General features: G+C 39.4%; 3 protein-coding genes across 3 annotated transcripts; all 3 read left to right on the top strand.

The window, feature by feature from the left end:
* On the top strand, positions 1 to 4,576 carry rgra (retinal G protein coupled receptor a). Its single transcript, XM_051377802.1, has 7 exons — positions 1 to 340; positions 686 to 842; positions 1,334 to 1,455; positions 2,104 to 2,257; positions 2,369 to 2,486; positions 3,939 to 4,052; positions 4,412 to 4,576. The coding sequence occupies exons 1-7, from the start codon at positions 262 to 264 to the stop codon at positions 4,553 to 4,555; spliced, it is 888 nt and encodes a 295-aa protein (XP_051233762.1). The 5' UTR covers positions 1 to 261; the 3' UTR covers positions 4,556 to 4,576.
* A 10,568-nt stretch (positions 4,577 to 15,144) lies between these two features.
* Positions 15,145 to 17,818, top strand: slc18a3a (solute carrier family 18 member 3a). The gene has a single exon (XM_051425011.1). The coding sequence runs from the start codon at positions 15,668 to 15,670 to the stop codon at positions 17,225 to 17,227; it is 1,560 nt and encodes a 519-aa protein (XP_051280971.1). The 5' UTR covers positions 15,145 to 15,667; the 3' UTR covers positions 17,228 to 17,818.
* A 741-nt stretch (positions 17,819 to 18,559) lies between these two features.
* chata (choline O-acetyltransferase a) lies at positions 18,560 to 27,209 on the top strand. Its single transcript, XM_051415428.1, has 15 exons — positions 18,560 to 18,734; positions 19,027 to 19,121; positions 19,513 to 19,704; positions 20,169 to 20,287; positions 20,896 to 20,949; positions 21,072 to 21,252; positions 22,658 to 22,835; positions 22,945 to 23,114; positions 23,570 to 23,670; positions 23,803 to 23,931; positions 24,017 to 24,139; positions 24,231 to 24,372; positions 24,484 to 24,546; positions 24,626 to 24,763; positions 25,624 to 27,209. Exons 2-15 carry the CDS (start codon positions 19,074 to 19,076, stop codon positions 26,053 to 26,055), a joined length of 2,070 nt encoding a protein of 689 aa, XP_051271388.1. The 5' UTR covers positions 18,560 to 18,734; positions 19,027 to 19,073; the 3' UTR covers positions 26,056 to 27,209.
* Positions 27,210 to 27,216: the final 7 nt, after the last annotated feature.

Here is a 27,216-nt window from a genome sequence, read left to right as displayed (position 1 = left end):
GGACTTTACTGGTGCGGTGTGCAAATACGCATTAAGGATTGTGTTTGTGTGGTTACGTTAATTAAGACATTCCTGCACGGATTGGGGCGACAGAGAGAGGGGCGGCTTTACATAATAAAGTACATGCTTTTCACGTGAAATGCCCCTTTAAAAGCGGGCTCCCTTCGGTCACATTGAGTCACACCGTAAAGGATCGGATAGAGAGGAGTGAAAGGTCTGTGACAGGCAGCTGCACTTCGTTGGTGTCAAATCGGCTTCAGGATGGTTTCGTCGTACCCTTTACCGGAGGGCTTCTCCGAATTTGATGTGTTCTCCCTGGGATCCTGTCTGCTGGTGGAGGGTGAGTGTTTTCATGTTTTGTGCTGGAATTCAGCCAAGATGTTGCGAGGCTGCGACGGTTGCACCCGCTGCGTAACATTAACCTATGACAGGACCTGACGCCACCCGGTCACTGACACTGGCTAGAATGATATTGTGGGAGGAAGGAGCTGCAGCTTCCTCTTTAAACTCGCACAATAACCCTCGCCTGTGGTCTGTAAACGAAGAAATGACTGCGATGTTTGAAAAGATGTTTACTCTCCTCTTGAAATGTGCTGCAACAAGCATCGCTGTGCGCCCTGGTTATTCTCATCCATCGCCGCATACTGCCTTCATTTGTGATTTTGTTTTTCTGCTTCACCAAAAGGTCTGCTGGGCTTCTTTTTAAATGCGGTGACAATCGTGTCTTTCCTGAAAGTGAGAGAACTGAGGACCCCCAGCAATTTCCTAGTGTTCAGCTTAGCAATGGCTGATATGGGCATCTCCACGAACGCCACCATCGCTGCTTTCTCCAGCTTCCTGAGGTAAGTGATGTAACCAACCTCTTTCATAGCGAATGTTAAGGTCTGCTCCTATGTGGCCAAGTGGAATGTATTGGGCAAATAATACCGAATCATTCTGGCTACCTGTCGTCCGGGTGAATAATAGACATGGAGCTGTATCGATAGAAAGAGGAATAATCAAAGCTGTAGAGTGGAGGGGGGAGGCGGTCAATGCACTGCTAAAGCCTATGTAATAATGTGCAGTGGATTTTATAAGCTGTAATCAGGAGATGGGAGATGCTGCTCTCAGTGTTCATAAGTCCAGGGATTAAATATAATATTATATATATTATATTATAATATTTATTTTTTTAAATATAGGCACATGTTCTGAAATAAATAAATGCATTAATTGCTTGCAGGCTTTATTTACAGTTTTGTTTGTTCATACAAATAAGCTGTTTTCTTTTTTTCTTTCTTCTTCATTTTTGCAAGTTCTGTTTAAAATTTATGAACACAACCTCTGTCTCCAGGTATTGGCCTTATGGCTCTGAAGGATGCCAGACTCACGGTTTCCAGGGCTTCGTGACAGCTCTCGCCAGCATCCACTTCGTAGCTGCCATTGCTTGGGACAGATACCACCAGTACTGCACCAGTAAGTTAACACCTCCTTCTGTCTGTACCCAGAAGGCAATGCGCATAATTACAACCAAATGCATTCTTCTTTACCTTCCCCACCACTGTCTCACTCTCTCTGTCTCACACTCACTCACTCACTCACTCACTCACACACCTACAAACACACACACACACACCTACACACACACACACACACACACCACAACATTCACGCATACAATAAAAGGGTTTTGTTCGTGGTCTCCAGCTTATCTTAAGACCATATGCTTTTCTGGACAGCTGGTCAACAAGTGGCTTGTTGTCTGTAAACTTGTCACTTTATCTTGTTAAAATTAGCAGAGCAGTTGTTAAAAGCAGATGGCGTTAACAACTGTAACCTGGGGGGACTGAATGTTTGTAGAAACCATTTTCTTTTTATGGCATTTCAGCAGAGATATAAAAGTCCTACTGCTATTTTTAGCCATTGTTATAGAAGGATACAAGGGGAAGAGGAAGTGCCTCAACACCTAATCTGCAGTGTTTGCTGCGTTTTTTGTGCTTATTAGACAGCCAGTTACTCTCGTATAAACATGTTAAAACAAAGTGCTTCGGCGGTAGCGTGACCTTGACCCAATTTTATCAAAATCATACTGTTGGGGGTAATGAATGTTTTCTTGTTCTTCAGGGACAAAGCTGCAGTGGAGCAGTGCCATCACTCTGGCTGTGTTTATCTGGCTCTTCTGTGCCTTCTGGTCTGCCATGCCCCTCATTGGATGGGGAGAGTACGACTATGAGCCCCTCAGGACCTGCTGCACTCTGGACTACAGCAAGGGAGACAGGTATTGAATGCACGCATATGCTCTTCACAGTCCTATCAAGACAAACACAGTTGTCTGTCACTCAATGGTAGCAGTTTATACCAAGCCTTGTGTGCATTTTTCTCCCCACAGAAACTATGTGTCCTACTTGATCCCCATGGCTATCTTTAACATGGCCATCCAGGTGTTTGTTGTCATGTCCTCTTACCAGTCCATTGCACAGAAATTCAAGAAGACTGGAAACCCCAGGGTGAGTAAAAAAAAACCTAATCCACCAACTCCAGCAACATAGGATTAGTAATATAAAGTGATGTAGATTTACACACTTCAAGTTGGCATAGCAGTTTTACCTTTTTGGCTCAGTTTAGTTTCAGTTGCTCCAGATACATATTTAATCACATGCAGGATGCAGAAGAATCTATAAATGGTTCTGAAATCCAAGACACCTAATGCACAAATATTTACAAATACATGCAAAACATGTAAAGTCAGCCATTGGAAGGAATCAGAGGAATTCCCCTTATATTCACAACTACTCCATCCCTTGCTAGTGTGAGCACAAGTCCCTCACGTGGTCCTTCATTCAGAGTAACAAACAGACTGTAAATTGGGAGCATACAGGCTGTGACATATATAGGTCATTGCCACAGGGGAAAGGCCGAGTGCTTCAATCGGGAATGTGGACAGAAGCTGGTGTGCTGTGAAAAGAACAATGTATCTGTGAATAGCGCGTTCAGTAGTGGAGTTCCTCGGTGGTCGAATCAGGTTGTCTCACTTTCTGTTGCATAATCCCATTACTCACATCTCACAACTCATCTGAGTTGGCTGGAGAGACTTTCATTACAAGCATAAAGGCTGCAGAGTCAAGACAACAAGATCCCCTCCAGAACAATGCAACTATGTAATGTAATGTGTTCACACACAGCCCAGTATGTTAGTGGCATGTATGTCATAAAAAACTGAAAGGTATACAATTATCTTGATGAAAGTGGTGAGAAGTTATCTCTGACGTACAGCCAAATTCGGTTTAAACCCACAGAACTTTATTTCAAATTGCAATGGCGATAATGAAGTTAATGTAAAGAAGTTTCCAAAGATACCAGATATGTCAGGTTGAGTTTTAGGGGAAATGTGTATAAGATGATGCACATCTAGAACGCTTTTATTTCAAGTAAAGAGCAGCCATAAAAACATTAAGTTGTGTGTTTGAATATTTCACTTAGTGTAAAATCATATAACTTGCAGAGTTAACACAAGGTGATACAGAATATACATGATACTGTCAGATGGTGTGAAATACATTTTACAACCTTAAAGGTACTTCAAAGGCAAGACAGTGGGGAAACTATGTGAAGGGGTTAACTTTCTCTCTGACTTAGAGTTAAGTCTACTTTGACTCCTGGATTACAGCAACCTGCACCCTTTATTTGCTAGCTGATTCTTTTTTCTTGCTGAGCGTGACTGCACTTATCACAGACACTGTTTTTCTCCCAGTCATGATCCCAGACGTGTGACTTGCCCTCATGACACAAGGCATTTTTGCCTCATTCACTCGTTATGGTTGATCGGTAGCTTATCATTCTTGTTCTGATCCTCTCTCTCTCTCTCTCTGCTTTGTCCACTTTTCATTCCTTTCCACCTTTATCCCTTCTGCTCTGCCCCCGTCTCTCTCTCTCTCTCTCTCTCTCCTTTCCCTCTGTAGTTCAACCCCAGCACTCCTCTTAAGACTATGCTGCTCTGCTGGGGCCCCTATGGCATCCTGGCTTTCTATGCTGCTGTGGAGAACGCCAACCTGGTCTCCCCCAAGCTCAGGATGGTAAGGATATCCATGCACACAAACACCCTCCAGAATAATTCACATTAATGTGTTATTAATGTATACATATTGAAATATATTGACATTTCTGACTGTGGTAGTATAAAAAACGACAGCAATTCTAACAAAAAAATTCTGAATAATTCATATTTTGACATAATCATCTAAAATGTCTACACACAGTGGCTTTAATTCAGAATCAAAATAATAAATACTTTAATAATCCCAGGGGGGAATTATTTTATTTAATTAGCTCAACAAGCTTGATAGCTGTATTTTAGTGCATTTTCAGAATCTGAAACATTCTGTGAGGTCTTAATAGCCCTAATAATCTTTTGTGCTTGCACTTGTCTCTGCAGATGGCTCCCATTCTGGCTAAGACCACTCCCACCATCAATGTCTTTCTGTACGCTTTGGGAAATGAGAACTACAGAGGAGGCATCTGGCAGTTCCTCACCGGGGAAAAGATTGATGTGCCTCAAATTGAGAACAAGTCCAAATAAACTAAGCATGCAATAATTACAGACGCTTACTGTCCTGGTGGTTTCTCACAGGTACCTAGATGTTTCTGTGTGTGAGTGCACGTGAATGTGTTGTGTCTTGAGAGCAGTGGTAGCCATTGTCCCTTACAATTGTCTGTCCTGGATTTGTTGTCCTTTGTTTCTGCAGCTGTATAAGGATTTTGTTGACCAAACAAAGTAATTGGGATATTGTAAAAAAAAACAAAAAAAAAAACAAACAAAAAAAACACCTAACTCATTGTACCATGTTGTAAATGCAACAAAACATTGGACTTGGCTACTTCTGTAACAAACACATGATTTCTTTGGTTGTTCAGGGTCAATGTTAAATGTAATGTAATTTCTTTCATTACCAAGGGATGGCTTTAATTTTGAGTTCACTTTAAGTAAATGCTTCCTGTAAACAGACGTCATTTATGATGCCCAAATATTCTATTAGTCTCAAGGTTGACTTAAAATATAAACAGTCCTACAAAGAAAATATGGCGATTCAAGCCAAATTATATACATTTTTAACAAATATAGGCATTTAATCTTCGAAGAGATAAGCAGTTTACCTCAAATATCCCTTCTTTTAGCTGAGGCGTGATATAAATAATTTGTCCACTGCCCAGTGCCTCTGTCGCCAAAAGGAAGCCATCTGAGCTCTGTCAATCATCCTTCAGCATGTCTTCATCCTCTCAAGTCTGGCCGAAGAGGAAGACCCTAAAATATTTCAACTAAAACAAAATTCACTAAAAGATATGACCTAAAAAGTTATAACAGAGGATTCCTGTCACAGATATATGACATTTGTGACCATTCTGGGACATTCAGATTAGGCGTTTATCCCTGTTTATTGTGCATGTCAATGAAATGCAAAAGTGTGTGCATGCCACTGAGGTCTGGTTGTGAGTGATCTCTGTATCCAGAGTACATCTGCACTAATCCTCTAAACAAGAGGACCATTCTTCAATACACAGCCCCAACGACAAGTCAGAGATTAGTCAGTGGCTGTAGATTAACTAGACTTGCTTCTCGCTGACAGATTTGCATATGAACTAAAGACAGAAGTCTGTGCGACAGTAACATCCAAATAAGAGGATTCAGAATTACTTATTGGTATCAGCATTTAAATGGTATTCCTGGTTTAGCTATGGCTTCTCCTTAATGTTTTTTGAAATCCCTTCTATGACTTAAACACTATTTAATTTACCTTTTTAACTTGTGCATATCATAATAATAAGAATAGAAAGATTAGTAAGAATAATAAAAAATAATACAAATACAAACATCATGTTTCTTGATTTTTTGATGTTTAGTTTCCTCACAAAATTAAGAAACATTTGTTAGAAATGTATCGTCTAACCACAGTGCTGGGCAATACACAATAACTTACTGGTTATCATATAATCAATATTCTTCTTACAGTAGGTAAGCAAAAAAAAACAAGAAACAAATAGACCACTCTCTCGTGGTAGTGTTTGAGTATAGCATATGATTTAGCATAATAAGGAACATCCTTACATTAGCCATTGATCTGAAAAGGAATGTGGACACTTCACGGCATACTTCAACAGATCCAATTTCTATACAATGTTGCATGCATGTGATTCATGACATCATAATGCAAACCCTAAACAGCACAAACAGGCCTATTTACACCCTAACTCTCTCACGTAAATGAATAATTATCTTAAATGTGAAGTTATTTGAAATCCTTAAAGATTAGTTAAAGATTCGATCGGGGACTCCAGATGTTAGAGGTCCAGATGACAATTATTCTATAGTGTACATTTTGATTTGTTTTGTTATTGGTCTCCAAGAAATCCTGTAAACTTCATTCTGCTAGTCATTATTTGAAAGAAAATATTGATTGAATTTTATATTTTGTCTATTTGCTATTAATAATTTATAGGAAGTGATCTTCCACAGAGTGATTTATCTAGAATAATAATTTGCAAAGATTGAGCAATATGGATAGTCAATAAAGGTTTACAGTCTTGGACTTTTTGTCTTTTCTTTTTCTTTTTTTTTTTTTTTATTGTGTTATTCATGGTCCACTAGGCAGGGTCAATATAATGCATATGAACCACCATTACTAACAAAGTTAATGTTTCAAAATATCTACAGTGACAGTTTGATTTTTTGCTACTTTATACTTCTTCTCCATTACACTACAAGGGGAATATTGTACTATTTGCTTCACTACATTTGTTTGACAGCTTTAGTTACTAGTTATTTTGTAGATTCAAATTCCGAATACAAAATACAATCAACTAATCAACTAACTGAAATTATAATCTATTATAGATTAAGCAGTACAAAGCAGTTAAAATTAGCTCCACCTTTACCAGTGACAACATGAAAGAGATGTGTACATTAATGGATGTAATGTATGTGTTTGATGGTATGCGGTAAGTAGTAAAATTTTAATGTATGACTTTTACTTGAAACAGAGAATGTGAGTTTTACCACCACTTGATGTGTGTCTGAAATGAAAGCAAAGTAGACGTTCAACCAGCATGATGAAGATAACACCCAGAGGTTACAAGAAGCCCCCAGTTGGTGTTTCTAAGCAGATTAATTGATGACAGACTGTCAGTGGAGCGGGTTGTTGCATAATTATGCTGTAATGACACATGTGCAGTGGGCAGCCTGTGTTGTCATCAGGATCATTCTCGTTCATTCCAGCTAATTCAGTCATCTCCGGGAAAACTATGGATTAGACGCTTAAATTTGCCCCAAGCAACAGTCCTGAAAAGATTATTTTCATAACAACAGATACAAATCTTCCACTAGGACCTTCATGACGTGAACATCAAAGTCCCCAGACACTGATGGACATATGGAGCCGTCATCTGGTGAGAAGAGTGTCTCTGACCCCACTTCCTAAACCGCTGCATGCCAACATGATTAACTGCCAATCAAATGGTTTTGTAGTAGTTTCAAAGAACATCATGCAATAAAAAATTAGAAAAATAAACTTAAAGAGACCCCACAGTCACATATTAAGACATACATACAAATAGTCTGCCTGGAACAATAATGTACTCCTACTTCACTGGAAAGTCTGTTCTCAGTGTACAGTATGTGCACTGGTGGCTTAAAGTTTCTGCATCACACTTGTATAAGTTGCATACTCGACCAGGATGACTTCCAAACAAATCATGCTCATAGGCCCCGCCCCCTTAAAATCAGGTTTTCAATGAGCACAGAGAAAGCACATACACATACGTACATCATTCTGCACAGTGAAGCTCAAACATCCAACCACAAGAACAAGAAGAAAAACACATTTTTAAATGGAAGGGGATTTTAACATCAAAGTAAAATAGTAGTAAGCCCTCCGCTTTTTTCTGCCTTGTGATTTATCGCTTCAATTTCTCCTGGAATCACATTTGAGTGAGCAACGGTAGATCATTGTTTATCGCACTAAGATTAATACAATACTATATGTTTCTGTGTTGTCAAAATAAAAGTGGTTAATTGTTCACCCATTTTTCACCCTGATTTAACTGTACAGTGATTTAACAACCAGTAAAGTTTGAGACAAGCACTATGAATACCTCATGCATTAGTGGAAAGTAATACTTTGCTTTAATACGAAACACTTTATCAACAAAAAAACACAGTATCTGATAATGATTTGACGTCATATATGATTTCCACAGATTAATTATTTAAACCACACTGGCTAGAGATTTGCAAAAGGGAGCTGCTGGATTGTGTTATAGTTTGAATCCAAATGTCTGGCAGGAGACTAGTTTTTTTTTCATCGGCTTTCCCTCTCTTACAATCAAACATATTCAGGTACTTAGAGTTCACTGAGGATTATGTCTAGTCAACCAGTGAAGTTTTCATATGGGCTTTTTGAGAGGATTACTCAGCAACATGAACACGAGTGCAGGAGAAAGAGAGAATCAAAGAGATTGAGGACTGTTACGGAGAGAAAAAAGAAGTTATATGAATCAGCATTCCCCTGAGCAATAAGGGAGGGAAAAAAACAAAAAATAATAATATGGGAGCTGATGAGGATGGTTGTAGCACAGGAATATACTTGTAAACTCAATCAACGACAAGCTACAGATCAGGTGATTTTTGTATGGATGCTCCCTGCACTATCACCCTTGCAGTGATTAAGTGAATTTCCTATCTTAGATTAAAAGAATCACACACTGGAAGTAAATAAAATGCAGTTAACTTGTGCTAATGTAATCTTCTACTATATTACCTGACTGTTGAAGGGCTGCTAGAACTAGGGCTAGTTAAACAAAATTAGGTTTCTCTTTTTGTAAAGCAGTGCCGATGGTAACTGGAAGAAAACATAATGCTAAACACAAACAAACCTAGAGTATGTGTTTGTAATGCTACAGATTAAGATTGCATTTTGACAACATAAACATGCATGGTTTGAGATTTGTAAATGCAAACAAATGGACGACTTCTCTCCCACTTGGTCGCGCACTTAGTCCTAATAATGGACATGTTGAACATCATTAAAATAAACTAGGATTAGGAAGTCATTTATTTTCTAGCCATGCTAGAAGCTCTGTGAGCTAAAAGCTAACATCAGCATGCTAACATGCTAACAGAAATAATGGTAGCATGTTGGTGTGCTGTCTTAGTTTAGCATGCTGAGATCTGTGTCGTGTTATATAATTATCTCTATAAGTTACAACTTTCTGTGGCTTGCGATGTTGAAACACGTTTGATAAATTACATGAAAATATAACCTTTACGCTACATTTGAAAATATGAAACTCAAAGAAGCAAAGACGTACAAAAAGAGAAAATGTTTAAATCCTTGTTGTGTACAGAACACTTTTCCTGCTCATTAAGGGGTGGAACAGAGAGTCTGCCCTCAAACCTGGAGCACATAACTCTGCAGATTCAACACCTGTTCCTCTGAATCACTGTCTTTAAAAATCAGACAGGCAGACACCTCAAGATCAACCTCAGGGCATGAAAACAAGGTGAAATGTCAGTCTGCTGCCTCAGATCGACCACACTTTCCTCCATTAGTGATCTTGACTGTCAGATGTGAAGCCGGTTATATAACCCTGACCTCATAAGACTGCACACACACACACACACGCACGCACACAGCAGCCACAGGACAATCAATGCTAATGCTGAACACAGCTGCTCATCCAATCAATTCATTGAATTTGAGAAATCACACCATTTGTCCTTCATGTAATTTACATGAAACAAATTGACATGTAACATTACTGTATACCAATTAAATCTTAAGACAATAATCAAATACACACATACCACGCTACATATTAGAGGGGGGAAAAAACATATTTGTTTTGAAGAAACAGTATTTTTACAGGATTAGTGTTTTAGTGTAATCTGGATTAAACTAGAGCTGTGCGTCAATGCACTGTAGAAACCGTTGTTTTAATTCATTAAACTCACTTTGACCAGTAGAGAGGACAATATATGACCACTTCGCACTATACACACCCTGATTGACACTAACACAAATATCTTGTGCTGAGCAGTTAATGTTATTGAAACGATTCCTACTATTACAAGCATGTTAATCATCTCATGCTGTGCTGGAGGTGCTTTTGAGTCTGCATAAACACATGTGAAATGCTACTCACTATTTCCTTCAGATTAGATGTATTTCACTCTTACATACGTATAAAATTGAACCAATCATCTCCTGAGGACATGGATGAGGAGGTGCAGTTTTTCTACAATGCTGCTGATTAACTGGCACTAAAAGCAACATATCTGTTACTCTTTTGTCAATTATGAAACTCCCCAGTCAGCATTGGTAGCAGCTGCACTATGCTTTGATTAAATGAATGGATTTCACACATGGGGATGATGTTGCTTTTAATCTATTCAGCTACCGTTGTGGATTATCCTATCAATCAACTTTTCTTGTTTTTCAAATGCAGTGTGTCTAAAGGATGTATATGTAACTCTCTATTGCTTTTCATTTTCATCTGAGTTTCAATACAGGACACTTATATAAACCCACGGTGCTCTACATTGACGTACAATGTCCTATGCACTCCAACTGCCTCATATAGATTCACACCGCTGCACTATATTAAAACTGTACTGTAGTCTAATCAACTATATTTATCAGATATTTGTTCTGGTTTCTCTGCAATGTCTGATTATAGCCTACATTACCATGAGACAAGCTTATAAAATACTGTATCACTTTTGTAAAGTAATAAGAGTCTATGCTAGTAGCTCTGTGAGACTGCACTCAGGCACAGCAGCACTTTGAGCTTAATACTAACATCAGCATGCTGTTTAACAGAAAATGTTTACCATGTTCACCATCTTAATTTAGCATGCTAACATTTGCTAATTAGCAGTAAACATTAAGTAAAATAAGGTTGATGGAAAGGTTGTTACTTTTGCAGGTATTTGGTCATTAATAAAAATATTAGACAAATTTAAAATATGATCTGATGATGGGGTTAACTGAGTCAGAGGATCACCAAAGCATGAACAAATGTATGAACTAAATGTCACGGCAATACATCCAACAGTTGTGAAAACATTGCAATAAAGCCAGTGATCTTTGCAAATTGCCAAATTTCATGGCAATCCATCTAATTAATAGTTATTTATAGATATTTTAGTCAAGAGCAAAGTAATGGACTTTCATTGCCATCCCTAGAGCCCTGGTGTTAGTGTAGAGTAAGAATCTTGTATATCAAAAATTGTATATCTCTTTAATGTCCTCCCTTCTTCTCTCTGTCCTTCCTGATTTCAGAACATGAAATGTGCCCAAGGTTGCAGATTTCACCCAACAGATAACCTATACTCTGCTCTCCTTCACAAAGAGAACTTTTGCTTTGCTCTAAGACTTTTTCTTTTCTTTCCAGGCTACGATGAATTTCATATAATTACATTACTTCTTTCTTTTTGCTTCTTGTCTACCTTCCTTCCATGTGTCCTGTCTTTTTCTCCTTTCTCTCTTCAGCGGACATAAAAACATTTAAGTCTCCAAAACTAGAGAAACAAGATTTTCACCTGACAGAAGACTTACTCCTGTTTATGAGCGATTCTACTTTGCACTGCTGACATTTGTTTGCCTTTATTGATTGCTCTTATCTGTAGTTAATCCCAACGTGATATTACTGCATTTATATAAGGAAATGATTTCTATGTGTCTCCAAATAGTGTAGACTACAGCTGGAATGCAAACCATGTGAACGTTGTCTGATAATGGAGGAATTTGGCTTTAAAAGGCCTTTACAGAGTGCTAAATGTTCTCAAACATGTATCTGCTTTCTGTCTCTCTACTGCAACAAACAACATGTTGTTATTCTATGAACACTCGGTCAGTGCCCTCCATTCAATGAAAGATTTAAAATAACCTAATAGCGAACTCATTCAGGTCCGACAGGGTTGTTTTGTTTGCGCATTTTGGCTGCAGTGGCATGGGATTTTCTATGGCTGTTAAAAATTAATATGTTGGCAGCTGCACAAGATTACGTGGTGATCTTGAATCTCCTGAGCTACTTTCAAATCAGATCAGAGCAGAATCACTGGGGAAAAAAGCAAAAAAATGTTGATCCCCTAACACAGCCAATCCAGTTATGAGGACGGTGCCGACTCTGCCCTCGGCCACAGCCAAGAGGACACCGAACTAAAAACAGATTGTTTTCCACCCCCAAAAAATGCAAAATAAGTAAACAAAGTTCCTGTGACCGCTGTCTGTATGTGTGTGTGAGAGATGGAGCACGGCAGTCTCTTGGGTGAACCAGAAGCCAACGCAGAGGTCCGGCCTTCATGACTCTGCTTAAGCTTTCCAGTTACAGTATGTTCACTGAGGGAAATAAATGTGATTATCGAAGCTGTTCCCTCGCTAATGTGATGTAACATTCAGTCTAAAAATAAAACAGAAAAATTCTGAGCCCCTTTTTGGTTAGATTCCTGACATTTATGGCCTGGATTTAACCCGTCTACGTCAAATACAAAGCTCCAGGCAGGGGGGAATGGGAGGCTGGATTTCTACAAACAGATTTGTTTCAAAGACACTAGAAAATAAACAGCAGGCTTGGCAGTTAAATTAATTGCATTCAACTTAGAACCACTTAAGTAATATTCATCCCCTGTAACTATGCAGTTGTTTCACATGTTATATCACACTCTCATAGATACTCAACAGTAAGAAAAACAATCATTTTCCAAGTTTTTCTAAATTCAGTGGCCAATTTATGTTTTCCTTGTTGTATCCTGTCTTCATAGTGTTTGTATTTCAGAGCATAAACAGCCATCCAGCCAGTCAGGAAATCTTGACACTATCTGGACAACGGCAAGACATTACATACTGTACAGGCCAACCATGGCCCACCCTGTTCCCTACATATCATTGGCCATGAAAAACAAAGTCTCATCAGTTGAAATCCCAAAATATTTCATCAAAAGAGAGATGTTTTGGAATGAAACACTATGATCCCAAACAGCCATTCCTAAAATTTTGTTTGAATCTCGATGAATGGTCTTATTGAATGTAGTAGCAGGTTGAGACACACACTAAACACACGTCTCCTCTCTCTTTTATCTTTTATCCCACCAGAAGATTAATAGGGATAAAAAGGGATCATTTTATTTTAGGTGTACAAGCCAAAAAGGTTAAGAACCTCTGGTCTTACATGTGCTGTGAGGAACCCCACTGGTCAAAACACATCCACAGTTATATTTCAATAAAACATGAAGCTACACACATTGTCCTGTGTGCCACCTTTTCGACCTAATTTGTGTTTTCCTGGTTTCAATGTTTTGAGCACTGTCACAAGTACAAAAAGTTTTAAATCAGAAAAGTAGTCCTTTAACTGTTATTCAATGAAAATGTATAGGGATATGAGGACATCTACTGGCTGAACAAGGATACATGACATCCAAAGAGAAAACCAACAGTGAAATCCTTTTGACTGTTAATTAAAGCAACATGACTGAAACCTAAGATGCCAACACACAAATCAAATCTCTGGTTAATAAATTAGTGAAAACATTGTTAGGCTAACAATAACAATAATCCTACATTTATAAATTCAGTCATGGTAGTGATTGATGTTATTGTGCAGATTATATTCCATATTCAAACATAGAATTAAATATGTAGAGGCACTCCGGTAGGGGCCACCTCTCAGGTTTCTTGGGTTTTTGATCATTCATTCTTCCTCCACTAGATGTCAATACTGCTCTGTCTCATGTTTCAGATCTAATCATTAATCTGTGGACAGCAAAGCTTGACAAGCCATTTATTCATTTAATTTAAATAAGGTGTCAGAGCAGCTAAAACAAAAACGACAGACCAATACAGAAAACGCATCCCATGGAGTGAGATCATTTAAACTGTTTTTAAAAATGTAATTTAACAGGTGACAATTTATTGAAACAATGCCTACAAAGACAGCTTACTCTAATATAACAAGAGATCCAAGGAAAAATCTATAAAGACGTTGATTTGCATATGAAATCAAACTATCTTCACACCAATAGCAGTTTGTTTTAAGGAGTACAGTAAATGTTGGCGACAGCTGTTGAAGCTTTCCCGCACCGGTAGATGGCGGTGTCCAGCTTTATTTAAACCCTCATTTCACTCGTCTCATGTCTGCAGAAAGCGGAACAAATCAGATCTCCTGAGTACTGGTCGTACATTGATAGAAGTAGTAAATCTCCAGTAATGATGATATGAATCTAAAGTTTTGCGAGCTACATTTGTTCATCGGGACAAAATAGAAAAACGTTTAATAGGATATATTCGACTTTTTTCAAAATGACACATTTTTAAGGAAAAGTAACAAGAAGTCGGCGCTAATAACATGTTGGGCTGTGGGGAAATTCCCATATCACTCCGATGTTTTAATTCCGATCGTGAAGATGTGAAGAGTGTGTGTGTGTGTGTGTGTGTGTGTGTGTGTGTGTGTGTGTGTGTGTGTGTGTGTGTGTGTGTGTGTGTGTGTGTGTGCCGGATCAGCCAGTGCTATGCTCAGTTACTCTTCAGCTGTGTGGATGCGGGGGCTTGAACCTAAACTCACCTCGGCTCCCACAGTAATCTTGTTTTTAGAAACAAAATGCAGTGAGAGGTTCTATTAGAGGGGACATGTTGGAAGAATTAAAAGATGAAAATTGAATTTGATCACTTTCTTCTCCCGTGGAGCTGTCCACTGGAGAATGGTGCTGAATAAGTTTTGTTCTTATACAGTAACGCGGAGTACGTGTATGTTTTGGTTGTTTTTTGTTTTTTGTAGCAGTGTTGGTGCTGAGATCGAGTCTAATAACTACATTTTTCCTTGTTTTATTGATCCCATGTTAAGTCAGAAGTGTGCGCGGGGTTGCGAGAGTCTTATTTATAGACATACGTTTACACTCAAACAATCAAATTGCAGTAAAGAGTTATACAAAATTGTGGATGTTAAATGTAACTGACGCAACATCGGCTCTGTCTTGAACAGCTTCTGAGTGGACAGCAGTGCGCACTCGGGATTTTTGTATTTAATTAGCATAAAATATCTTCTGGAGAGCAGCAGGACCGTGCGTCACAGCCATCGGCGAAGATGGGAGGGGGGGAGGGGGACACCTATGGGAGTCAACAAACTGCAGTGTGTATTCCTTCCACGGCCGACAAAAACCAGTCCGGTTGATGTGAAATGATGACTTAGCTCACAGCGTTACAGGTGACTGAAGACAGCTGGGAGCGTCTGGGAGCCGGAGGGGCGCAACAATCGGAGCCTAAAACAAGCCAGTGCGCTGGTGGAGCCGGCACTGCGAGCTATAGGTGAATCTCCCAACCTGTGAGTGCAGTCCGGGACCAGCACGTCACCTGAATGACGGGATATGAGACAATGAAGCAACTAGGGACGACGGGGATAAAACGAGTCCAAGTCACGGAAGTGGAAAAGCGCGTGCGATGACGGACGGCGCAAGGGACAGAGAAGAGGTAAAGCAGAGGAAAGTTGTCTAGCTCATTAGTAGGGCTCCGGTGTTGGATAAGAAAACGAAATAAGTGACGGAACAGATGTGCCACGCGTGCGTAATTCTATAAACAACCCAACTGGGGGAAGCCGATTTTTTTTTTTTTTTTAAAAGACAAGACCTGAACCAGAAAGGGAGAAAATTATGGAGCCGGAGGGGAGCACAGAGGGAAAAGCCAGTAAATTGGCACAATCTGCCGCCTCCAAACTGTCCCAGATGGGCGAAAGAACTAAACAACTGGGCAATGTAATCCAAGAGCCAGAAAAACAGAAACGGATTATTCTAGTAATAGTCTGTGTAGCACTTTTATTAGACAACATGCTTTACATGGTAATTGTGCCAATTATACCCGATTACCTTGAAGAACTACAGAACGCAGCGGATAGTGCTGAAGCCGCTGCACCGCACACCAACTTCACTAACGGCACCATCCACAAAGCACCCAAGGGGAACTTCGACCTACAGATTGGTGTTCTTTTTGCCTCCAAGGCCATCCTGCAGCTCCTGGTGAACCCGATAAGTGGCACGTTTATAGACAGGGTCGGGTATGATATTCCACTCTTCATCGGTCTCAATGTCATGTTTCTCTCCACTCTTATTTTTGCCTTTGCCGAAAACTACGCGACCCTGTTCCTGGCGCGCAGCATGCAGGGCCTCGGCTCGGCTTTTGCGGACACTTCTGGGATCGCTATGATAGCAGACAAGTACTCAGAGGAGTCAGAAAGGAGCAAAGCGCTGGGTATTGCCTTGGCTTTCATCTCGTTTGGAAGTCTTGTTGCGCCCCCCTTTGGAGGGGTCCTCTATCAGTTCGCAGGGAAGAGGGTGCCCTTCCTGATTCTGGCCTGTATCTGTCTCATTGATGGCATATTGTGCTTGACTGTGCTGAAACCTTTCTCTAACCGTGAGAGAGAAAACATGCCAGTGGGCACCCCCATATATAAACTGATGATTGATCCTTATATAGCTGTAGTGGCAGGTGCTCTGATCATTTGTAACATCCCTCTTGCCTTCCTCGAGCCCACTATCGCCAATTGGATGGAGGATACCATGCATGCCACCCGGTGGCAGATCGGCATGACATGGTTTCCTGCCTTCTTCCCTCATGTCTTAGGTGTGTATCTCACTGTCAAATTAGCAGCCAAATACCCTCATCTCCAGTGGTTTTACGGGGCTATAGGTATGGTGTTCATAGGCGCGAGCTCATGCACAGTGCCAGCCTGTAAAACCTTTGAAGAGCTCATGTTCCCGCTGTGCGGAATCTGTTTTGGCATCGCCTTCGTGGACACTGCGCTCCTGCCAACACTCGGTTTCCTGGTGGATGTGCGACATGTGTCAGTGTATGGCAGTGTGTACGCCATCGCGGACATCTCTTACTGCGTGGCCTACGCCCTTGGGCCCGTGGCGGCTGGACAGATAGTACACAACCTGGGCTTTGTTCAGCTCAACTTAGGCATGGGCCTCGCCAATGTACTTTACGCACCGGCGCTCCTTCTGCTGAAGAACGTGACACAGATGAAGCCCTCTTTCTCCGAGCGAAATATGCTCCTGGAGGATGGCCCAACAGGACTGTATGATACGATTAAGATGGAGCAACGAGAGAAGAAGAGAAAGGGTTTGTGTACAACAATCGACGAGAACGGCATCGAAACCTTTGTGCAAAAGTCGTTTTCAGAGGAGGAATCCTCAGGAGGAGAGTATGCGTAACAGACCTTTAACTGAGTGTAAAACTATCAAAGTGCCAATGTAAAGTTGTGTGCATCCCGTCCGATCCAATCAATTGCATAACACGATTAGGATTGTGTAACAACATAAATTATTTACTGCTTCTGGTGACAATGCCTCCGGGTATTGTCAAATCAAGTAGCTTCAAGCTTTTGCAGTAGAAAGGCGCTCGCTGGCGTTTGTTCATCTTAAAGTGAGAGTATTGTGAATGATTTGTTGAGATAAATGTCTATTCATTAACAGTATTTATCAGAAACTGATTCATATCGTATTCAGGGATTATGTGTAAATGTATTTTAACAAAAAGAGCAACTGTAATGTAAATGCGTCTTTCAGTGTAATCTGTATTTTTTTTGACTGGGTTGTGCTTCTAAACTCAATATGCAATACTGTGTGTCATCTTTAGAAAGAAACAGAACAGAACAGACATGAACTGAAATCTGCATTATGCTGTCTGTTCATTTTGTTTATTTTGGATGGTGTACTTCTGGAATGCATAGCCTCACTGTATAATCTGCGACTGTACATACATGTATATTCATGTACATAATTAAATCAATATTATGTGACTGATACTGTTTATGGAAATTATTTATTTAGGAAATTAACTCATTAATTGTGGTATGTGGCAGTTTTATTTCCTCTGAAGGTGAAGGAATCCACACCAACAAAATGATCTTGATAATCTGATGTTATTATCAATTATGGTTTTAAACATAAAGCGTGCGTTTTTAATTTAATACACATTCCTGGATTTTTGCCTTATTTGAACACGCTATAATTGAACAATCAAATATTAAAGTTATTAAGCTTTACACTGATGTAGTTTGTGATCTTTCTTAGTAATACAATCAGCCGAAAGTGAATAATTTAGTCCATTCTAGAGTGAGTAACTTCTCCAAATGAAAAATAGTTTTGGAAAAAGTGGAACTATGATTTCATGTAGGATCCCTGAGGTTGATACTGTGTGTAAAATCAACAGTTTGCCAAAGCATCTGCGCTTGTCCAAAATGAAAATCGTTGTATATAATATTAAATGCACAACGCCAATTAAAGCACTCAGTTGCAGTGAGGTGGAAGCAATGTATGCGCCCAGACTGCTCGACGAAAAGTGGTAAAAATACACAAAGCCAAAGGAAGAAGTCGGTGCAAAACACATCCTAATTGTTCTTCGGAACCATGTGTGAGCATCTGAGGAGCTCACCCGGTGTCTAAATGAGGTGGGGTGAAGATGTGAAGTGCCAAATAAACTTCTCGGCGAATAGCAGGACTTCTGGGAGGAGCCTGGCTGCCAGGAGGGTGAGGTGCCCCCTCTCAGCATCTCTCCTGAGCCAGCGAGGGAGTTGCGCTCTCACCATGTTGGGGATTGAAAGATGCTTAAAATGATAAAGCAGCACAGGAGTGAAATTTAAAATAAATTCTGCCAGAAATGGATGGATGTGATGGATAAACCTAAACTTTGGACGAGTGGGACTGTTTGTTCTTTCTGGTGAGTAAAACATTTCATTTTTTATGTGACTGATTTCAATTTGGTAGATTTATTAGGGTTATTTATGACCGCATGAAATGGGCAGGTTTTGAAAATGAAGCTGCATGTGAACATCTTTTATTTGTTTTAGTTACGCCAGTAATACATTTTATTCATTTAGTAGCATTGTATATTTGTCTGTAACGTTTACAGACAACTGCTCTTATCAGGCTGTCACAGTGACAGACAGTTATTTTAAGGCGCGTTCACTTGTCGGAACTTGATGCTGATATCATTTTATTTGTGGACACAGAGTCTGTCTCAAAAGGGAATCAGCCTGACTGACTCTGCACCACCAACATGCCAGTCCTGGACCAAGAACCCTCCAAAGATTTAGGGGGCGGAGATGTAAATATATTTTATCTGACTTATACCAATATATGGAATATGTACGCAATGTATTTCACTAAAATGTGCATGAGAGAAATAATGTTTTTCAATCAGTTAGGAAAAACAAAAATCAAACGAAAGAACATTAATAAGACATAAAAGTGCCTTTTTAAAATCAAGTAGGAATTCATGTATGAGCGTTAATGAAGATGCTATAATATTTTATTAACAGTGGACTTCCAATATTAGATTGTAGTTGTTAAAAAGAACAACTAAAAACTTACTTGTTTATTAAAAGTATTTTCGGAATAAATTGATATAATACATGTGTCAGAGGAGACTAGCTGATGTGAAGACCACAAATTTAGAGAAAAACCTTGCTGTGTTTTTCATCCCCCAAACTGTTCAGGGGCTTCCTAAGCTGCCACTTCCCGCCCTGAAGGACACTCTGGAGGTGTACCTGAGGTGTGTGAAGCACCTGCTCACAGAGGAGCAGTTCAACAAGACCCAAAATATAGTGAAGCAGTTTGGAGCCCCTGGAGGGGTGGGGGAGCTACTGCAGAGCAAGCTCATGGAGAGAAGACAGAACAAGGCGAACTGGGTAAGAAAAATGATCCCGTCCCAAACACACAATCATGATGTTTGCAGATGTCTGTTCAAATCCCAAAACAAATAGTTTTCAACAGCCATTATGGACGAATAACTCACGTGTTCCATTATTTTAAAGTTAAAGACAAAATGTAGGTTTAGTAACATTTGTAAACAATGGTGTAAACAGGCCTATAATTTAGTTTACTGTAATTACTTGTTTCATTTATAAGACAAACCTTTTAGTTACGTACATACATTTTACACCAAATATATATATAAAAATACCACGATTGGAAAATATTTACAGACTTACAGATTCAGTCTGTGTAGACTTATCAATCAATTTTAAACTGATGGCTACATCCAACCTTTTGTTTTATTTTCTTGTGTTTGGTGCTCCTCCTTTACTCTCTATTAGATCACTGTTACTAATAGCCTGTGCCTTTAAGCAAATCCTTCAATTTCCGACTGTAGGTGTATGACTATTGGCTGAATGACATGTACCTGAACAACAGACTGGCTCTGCCCGTCAACTCCAGTCCTGTGATGGTCTTCCCACAGCAGAACTTCAAGGCTCCCATCGACTCTTTACGGTATGAGACACTGCACAACCGAGACCAAGGAGTCATGAGAGAAACCTCACAGTTTGATACAATGAGACAGGACCGGCAGATACATTGTCATACACTATTGGAAGTGATTTTTTTCCTGCATTGTCCCCCGTTAGTCTTCCTCTACAACAGACACTGTAGAGGAATTTCCATTCATTTTAAAAATCATTTCACTTGACAGGCAATTTTGGATAAATACAGCATCAAGATATGAGAAATTATATAACTCTTATTTAAAGACTGGCTTTGATTGATTACAGCAAATTGAACACTTCCCTGCTACAGATTGACAGATGGGGTCTTACCCAGAACACCTTGAGGGCTTAGAGGCCAGGCCTAGCTATTGTTGGAAAGGTTAAAAGACAGTGAAGGCTGCAGTTTGGTTAACATGGTATTGATCTGGGACCGGCCCCTTAACCAGGTGATTTACATATAGCATTTATTCTCTTAAGTGTAATAAAGAAACACAGGAACAAGGTCAAATGCAGAGAATTACTACCCCGATCACAGAGAGTGTGAGAAAGAGAGACCAAGAGCAATATGTGTGTGTTTTCTAGACACATTTTACAATGTAAAGTTTTCTTCCCTAGGTTTGCTGCACACTTAATTTCTGGAGTTTTGGAATACAAGACTCTTCTTGATGCGTAAGTTAACGTACAATGAGAGCCCAAACAAGCCTGAGAGATTCAATCACAACATATTTATCTCCAACTATGGTTCCTGTGTAAATAAAATGCCTGACAAAGCCACATGTGTCTGTCTGTAGACATGCCCTGCCTGTGGACTACGCCCGGGGCCAGCTTGCTGGAACCCCTCTGTGTATGGAGCAGTACTATCGCCTCTTCACTTCCTACCGCTTACCGGGGCCTGAGAGGGACACACTAGTGGCCCAGGAGAGTAGTGTGATGCCAGAACCTGAACACATCATTGTGGCTTGTAAAAACCAGGTCAGACACCATGAAAAACGAATCCAAAGTTGTCTTAGACTATATATTTTTTTCTGGAGCTTTCAACCACGTAACACATTCATCATCAGCAGACGGAGTTTAGATCAATTGACATGTGAGCTTAGTGCTTTCGAGGTTAAAATTCCTTCTTGACTTCGGAAGCATTAGTTTGACAGAACAATCCCAACTGAAGGTCCACTTACTAGGTTTTTTCTGAATATTTCAACCAAATGACATGGCGTCTTTATCAGGCGGAAGCATTCCTAAGAGTGAGAATTAAACTATACAGTACATTGTGTCCCTGTCACAGCAGCACATATGGAGCATCACTCTTATGGTTGTGTAAACAGGCTCTCTGGGCACTGTGCATCATTAGACAAGTGCTCTCTGTTAAGTTAATTATCTGTAACATGTGTGACATTTGCACACCAGCCAGCCACCTTCAGCTTTGCCACTGTGTTCTTCACAGAAAAGGTGCTCAAATAATTAAAACGCTTAAAGACACTTGCTTACTACCACTATTAAGTCCTTCAATAAGACCAGTATTGTCATTAGAGCTCCATAAGAAACTGATCTTACTAATGAGCCACTCTGTGAATAATTAACTCTTATAACTGTTACTGCAGCATATTTGTAAAGCATTGAAATGATATCTCTAAAGATGGCTTTAGAGATCAATGAATTCTTTTATTTCCAAATTGTCAATTTTTCCAAACATGTCTTTTTTCATTGAACTTAAGTTTATCTCTTAGTCTAAAATGTGTTAAATTATGTGTTTTTTTAACACATTATTTATAAAATAAATCCAAATTAATCTACTAAAATGAAAAAATTTGACACAGCTGCCATCCCTTGCCACCCCTCTAAGATCCACCTCTAGAAGATAATAACACCAGATTCCGATGTTTTAGTTAACTTTAGTATGGTTTAACTCTTAATATGGATCTTTCCATGTTAAAGACCCCATCCATCACAGACAGAAAACAAATTGTTTACCTCAGTATTCAATATTTATTTATCTAAAGGATAATTAATTTTGTTTCACAACTATTATTTTATTTTGGACATCATTAATATCATCCAAATAACACTGTTACCAAGTTAATTGAGATATTGGAACATGGCAACATCACTGTAGCTGCTGTAGTTACTTTAGTGAGTAATGTTACCACAACTGAGATAAATTATGGTTAAAACTACAAAAATTTAGACTAAAGTTGTATATAATTTGAATTATCCTTTAAGTCTCTGCTGCCCCTCACCACACACATCCTACCAGATATCCCCATGTGTCAATGGAAACAATGGGCTCCAGCCTAAAGTATAGATTCCCATCTAATATTACGTAAGACCTCAGAAACAAGTGCACTGAAACAGCTTGTGTCCAACCTGAACCCCTGTCCAGTTCTTTGTGCTGGATGTGGTGATCAACTTCCGCCGACTGAATGAAAGAGACCTGCTGACTCAGCTGGAGAAGATTGCCAGAATGGCTGACATCGAGGAAGAACAGCTCCCACCTATTGGTCTTCTCACTTCAGATGGGCGGACAGAGTGGGCCGAGGCTCGTAGTGCGCTAATGAGAGGTACATTTGAATAGAAGTTCAAGGCTTTGAAGTCAGGTATATCTCAGTGTTTTCAATTTCCCCCACCAAATTGACTTTCTTTCTTTTTTTTTTATGTAATATCTTCTAGAGTCTACTAACAGGGACTCTCTGGACATGATCGAGCGTTGTCTCTGTCTGGTCTGTCTTGATGATGCCACTGGGCCTGAGCTAAGTGACACCACACGTGCCATGCTGATGCTACATGGCGGAGGAGCAGCCAAGAATGGGGGAAACCGCTGGTATGACAAACCCATGCAGGTAAGTTAATTGGCTATTAAGGCTACTTTAACATGTGCCTCTTTAAGCATTAAAGGAATGTAGATGAAGTATGGATGCTATACAATAAGATCAATTAAACTCCCTGATTCTTGTGAAAAATGACATAACTCAACAAATGCATGCTCCTCTCTCACATTGCCAGTGGATGTAATTATCCAATCCCAGGCCAAATTAAGAATTTAAATTAAAAAAGATACTGATGAAGAGTGAACATTCCCATTGGATTACAAGCCTTTGATAAAGAATTCAGATTACTTTAATGAATCATCTGATTAATATTCACTACCTGGAGAGTTGGAGGCTGTAACATGTATATGAAGGAACATGTAGTTGCAGTACGTATGCTGATGAAACTGTAACAAGTGAATTGAATCTTAGATAATCTAGCATCGCAGTTTGGTCCAATCCTACTGAAAATAGCGTGACTGTGTCAGTTTGTCGTAGGAGCTGACGGCTGCTGCGGAGTCGTGTGCGAACACTCAGCGTTTGAAGGAATTGTCCTTGTGCAGTGCACAGAGTATCTACTCAAATACATGTAAGAAATGAAATACAGTTGGATTTTGGAAGTACAAAATGTGTGTGTGTGATAACATTTTTGGCATTTGTTTTCGAAAGACTATACTAAATAAAAAATACCAAATTATATTGTATGCCCATGTGACATCAGGATTGGCAGCCCATCAAAGCTGGTCAGGGCTGCAAGTGTGAGCGAGCTGCCTGCACCACGTAGACTCCGCTGGAAATGTACTCCAGAGATTCACAAACTCCTCGCCTCTTCTGCTGACAAACTACAGAGGTCTGGCTTTACTCTGGTTTCTGTACAATCAAACAAATTAATAAAAGCTTTCAGCTTACGGTGCAATTTATTCTTATCTGCTCAGGCTGGTGAAAAATCTGGACATGAATGTCCATAAATTCTACGACTATGGGAAAGAGTTCATCAAGAAACAAAAAATGAGTCCAGATGCCTACATCCAGGTTGCCCTGCAGTTAGCCTACTACCGGTAAGAGAAAGATAAATATAACAGGATTCACATATATTACATTAACTCCACGCTCCTAGCTACAAGGCTTTCTCTTTGTGTGTTACTCTAGATGTCATGGCAGACCGGTGTCGACCTATGAGAGTGCTTCCATAAGGCGTTTTAAGGAGGGTAGAGTGGACAACATCCGCTCAGCCACACCAGAAGCCCTGGCCTTTGTCAAAGCAATGACTAATGGGGAACAGAGCACATGCGTAAGACGTTTTAACCTGGATGCTACACACACCACACTGTCCAATCTGAATGAATGCTGCTGCAGAGTAAAAACTTTAATAATGTAATGAGTACATTTGTTTGTTTTCCAGGATAAAGAAAAGATGGAGATGTTACGAGGTGCTATCTCCGCGCAGACAAAGTATACTATTCTGGTAACTATCCTCTAACCTCCTCCAGTGTTGACTTTGCTTTTCAAAGAAAATGCAATAATGTATGTGTTCTCCTTTTCAGGCTATTACAGGGATGGCGATAGACAATCACTTACTGGGACTACGTGAAATTGCACATGACCTGAAGATAGAGAAGCCAGAAATATTCAAAGACGAAGCCCATCTCATCAGCAATCAGTTCATTCTCTCCACAAGTCAGGTACAGTCATCTGATTTTAAAACATTAAACTGAAGCCATACTTGGTCAAAAATGTTTTTAAAAGGGCACTTTACCAATTTTACACGTTAAGTTCAGTTTACCAGTCGTAACAATGAGTACTGCTCAGCTTGTGAAAGCAGTTGTAATGTCCTCTGTGGCTCAGCAGGCCGATTTCTACAATCCTTTCGGCTTGTGCTTGACACTTAAAATAAAACCCTGAGCTACAAACTGGTGTCGTTTAAAAGAAGTCAGCATTTAGGAGCCAAGAGGGTTTTTTGAAAGTGGGGCTGCAGCAAACAGTTCTTGTCATTATCGATTAATCTGTAGCTTGCTTTCTTGATTAATTTATTGGTCTATAAAACATCAGAAAACAATGATTCCCTAAAGCACAAAGTAACGGTATCTAATGTCTGCTGATAATGAACAGTCCCAAACCCCAAAAATATTCAATATACTATAATGTAGGAACAAGAAAAACTCTGAGAGCCTGGAACCTTCCCACATGTAGCAATTTTGCTTGAAAAATGTTTTAACTTATTAACGAGTTTTCAAAATAGATGCTGATTAATTAGACTAGTCAAATCAACTGTATCACTGGAATTGCAGAATGCAGTATTTTGGGAGCTTGACCTATACTGTAAAGGATATCAGGAAGTGTAATATTAAACCCTTTAATGGCACATTAGAGTCACACAGAGAGATGTTTTTAATTCAGTGCCACTTGGTTATTTTTGTCCAAACTGCAATTTAGGTTTAGTTTACTGGCAGACAACCTCTCAACCTCTCCACCTTCAGCAGTATTTGAACAAACCAGTAAAACTGTCAGAAGTTCAGTACTGAAGGATTCCTTCTTCCCTCAGGTTCCTACTACTGTCGAGATGTTCTGCTGCTACGGACCCGTGCTTCCAAACGGATATGGAGCGTGCTACAACCCTCAGTCCAACCACATTATCTTCTCTGTGTCCAGTTTCCGCGAGAGCCCGGAGACAAGTTCAGCAGAATTTGTCAAGTGTCTGGTGCAGGGACTCCTGGACATGAGGGATCTGTGCAATAAATGTAACTCCGGCTCCAACGCGGCCGCGCAGAGACAGGGTCAGACACTGGAGACGCACACGCAAACAGACACAAACTGGCAAAGCAAAACACTGCAGACATCAGCTGACCTTACCAAGAATCAGCAAACGCTGCCACAGGTTCTGCTGAAGACACCAGACCAGACTAAAGTGGAGGCTCAAACCCAGACTTCATCACAGGGAGAGGCACAAGCTTTAAAGAATGGGAGTAAATCATAGGAAACTGTGAAAATTATGGCGGTGAGATTTTAAATGTGTGTTTTTGTGCTGCAACAATGTATTCCTCTTGAGTCATTCACAAAATATAAACTGTAACTGTGATACAAAATGTTACGTAAAGCTGTTTACTGTATTGTAATATGTATCAAGTGCTGAAGAGAATCTAATTATTCTTATAGAGCATTAGAGGTGTGTAGTTGTTGTAGAGGTTTTTCTGCTGTTGTCACAAAAAAAATCTAATATACAACAGTAATTAAAATGTATGTCACAATGGGAACTGTACTTAGGTAAAAATACAAGCCAAATTTGTGCTTTTGATTGTTATTTTGCACTAAATTGAGGTGAATCAGCCAAAGAAAAAAGAATAGACGTTTGGTGACGACCAGTGCTACAGTTGAGGTTATCACTTTGTCCATGAAGTCTGTAAGTCAGTTTGACATTGCAATCTGTGAGTGATGATAAATGGCTGATTGTCTCACTATATGTCAACTTGCGAATCGCATGCTGCTATTAAATGATTTTATGAAGATTATGGTACATTGTAAAACTAGAGTCTTCTATGCAATTTCCATTTGTGTTGAGTTTATTGTACCAACAATACATGTGGTATTACTAAAAATGTCTGTATCCTTTCATCAAATCATTAGACATTTAGTTCATACTGTATTGTATTTAAGAAACAAAAAGCAACTGAACCACATGTTAAAGGGATACTATTTAGTTTAACAAAGAATGTTAAGTGTGATCAAAACTGTGTATTTGTAAATCTATAAGCAGAATATATCATATATATTACATATATATATATTACATATTAAGTTCTTTATTTTTGTATGATATAATGTTACAGGGTGTTTATGTAATGTTTGAAAAGTAAGTACATGAAACTTACAAACCAGAGGTGATCACTGTGTCTATTACTGTCCAAGTATTGTATCTATAAATTGCTGTTGAAAATTAAACTAAAAGAAAAGGAACTAAGATGTATGTTCATTTTGATGTTGCATATACCATGTTTGAGCTAAAAAAAAAAAAAAAATCTACTCTGGTTGTGTTTTATGAAAAATATAACGATAACCACATATTCAGGTAGTAAAGCAACTGGAGTAGCTTCATATAATGACATGTAATAAAATAAATAATCCACATAATAATTCAGAT

The sequence above is a fragment of the Dicentrarchus labrax genome, unplaced genomic scaffold, assembly GCF_905237075.1.
Source record: "Dicentrarchus labrax unplaced genomic scaffold, dlabrax2021, whole genome shotgun sequence".
NCBI lineage: Eukaryota > Metazoa > Chordata > Actinopteri > Moronidae > Dicentrarchus > Dicentrarchus labrax.
This window is presented reverse-complemented; position numbering and strand designations above follow the sequence as displayed.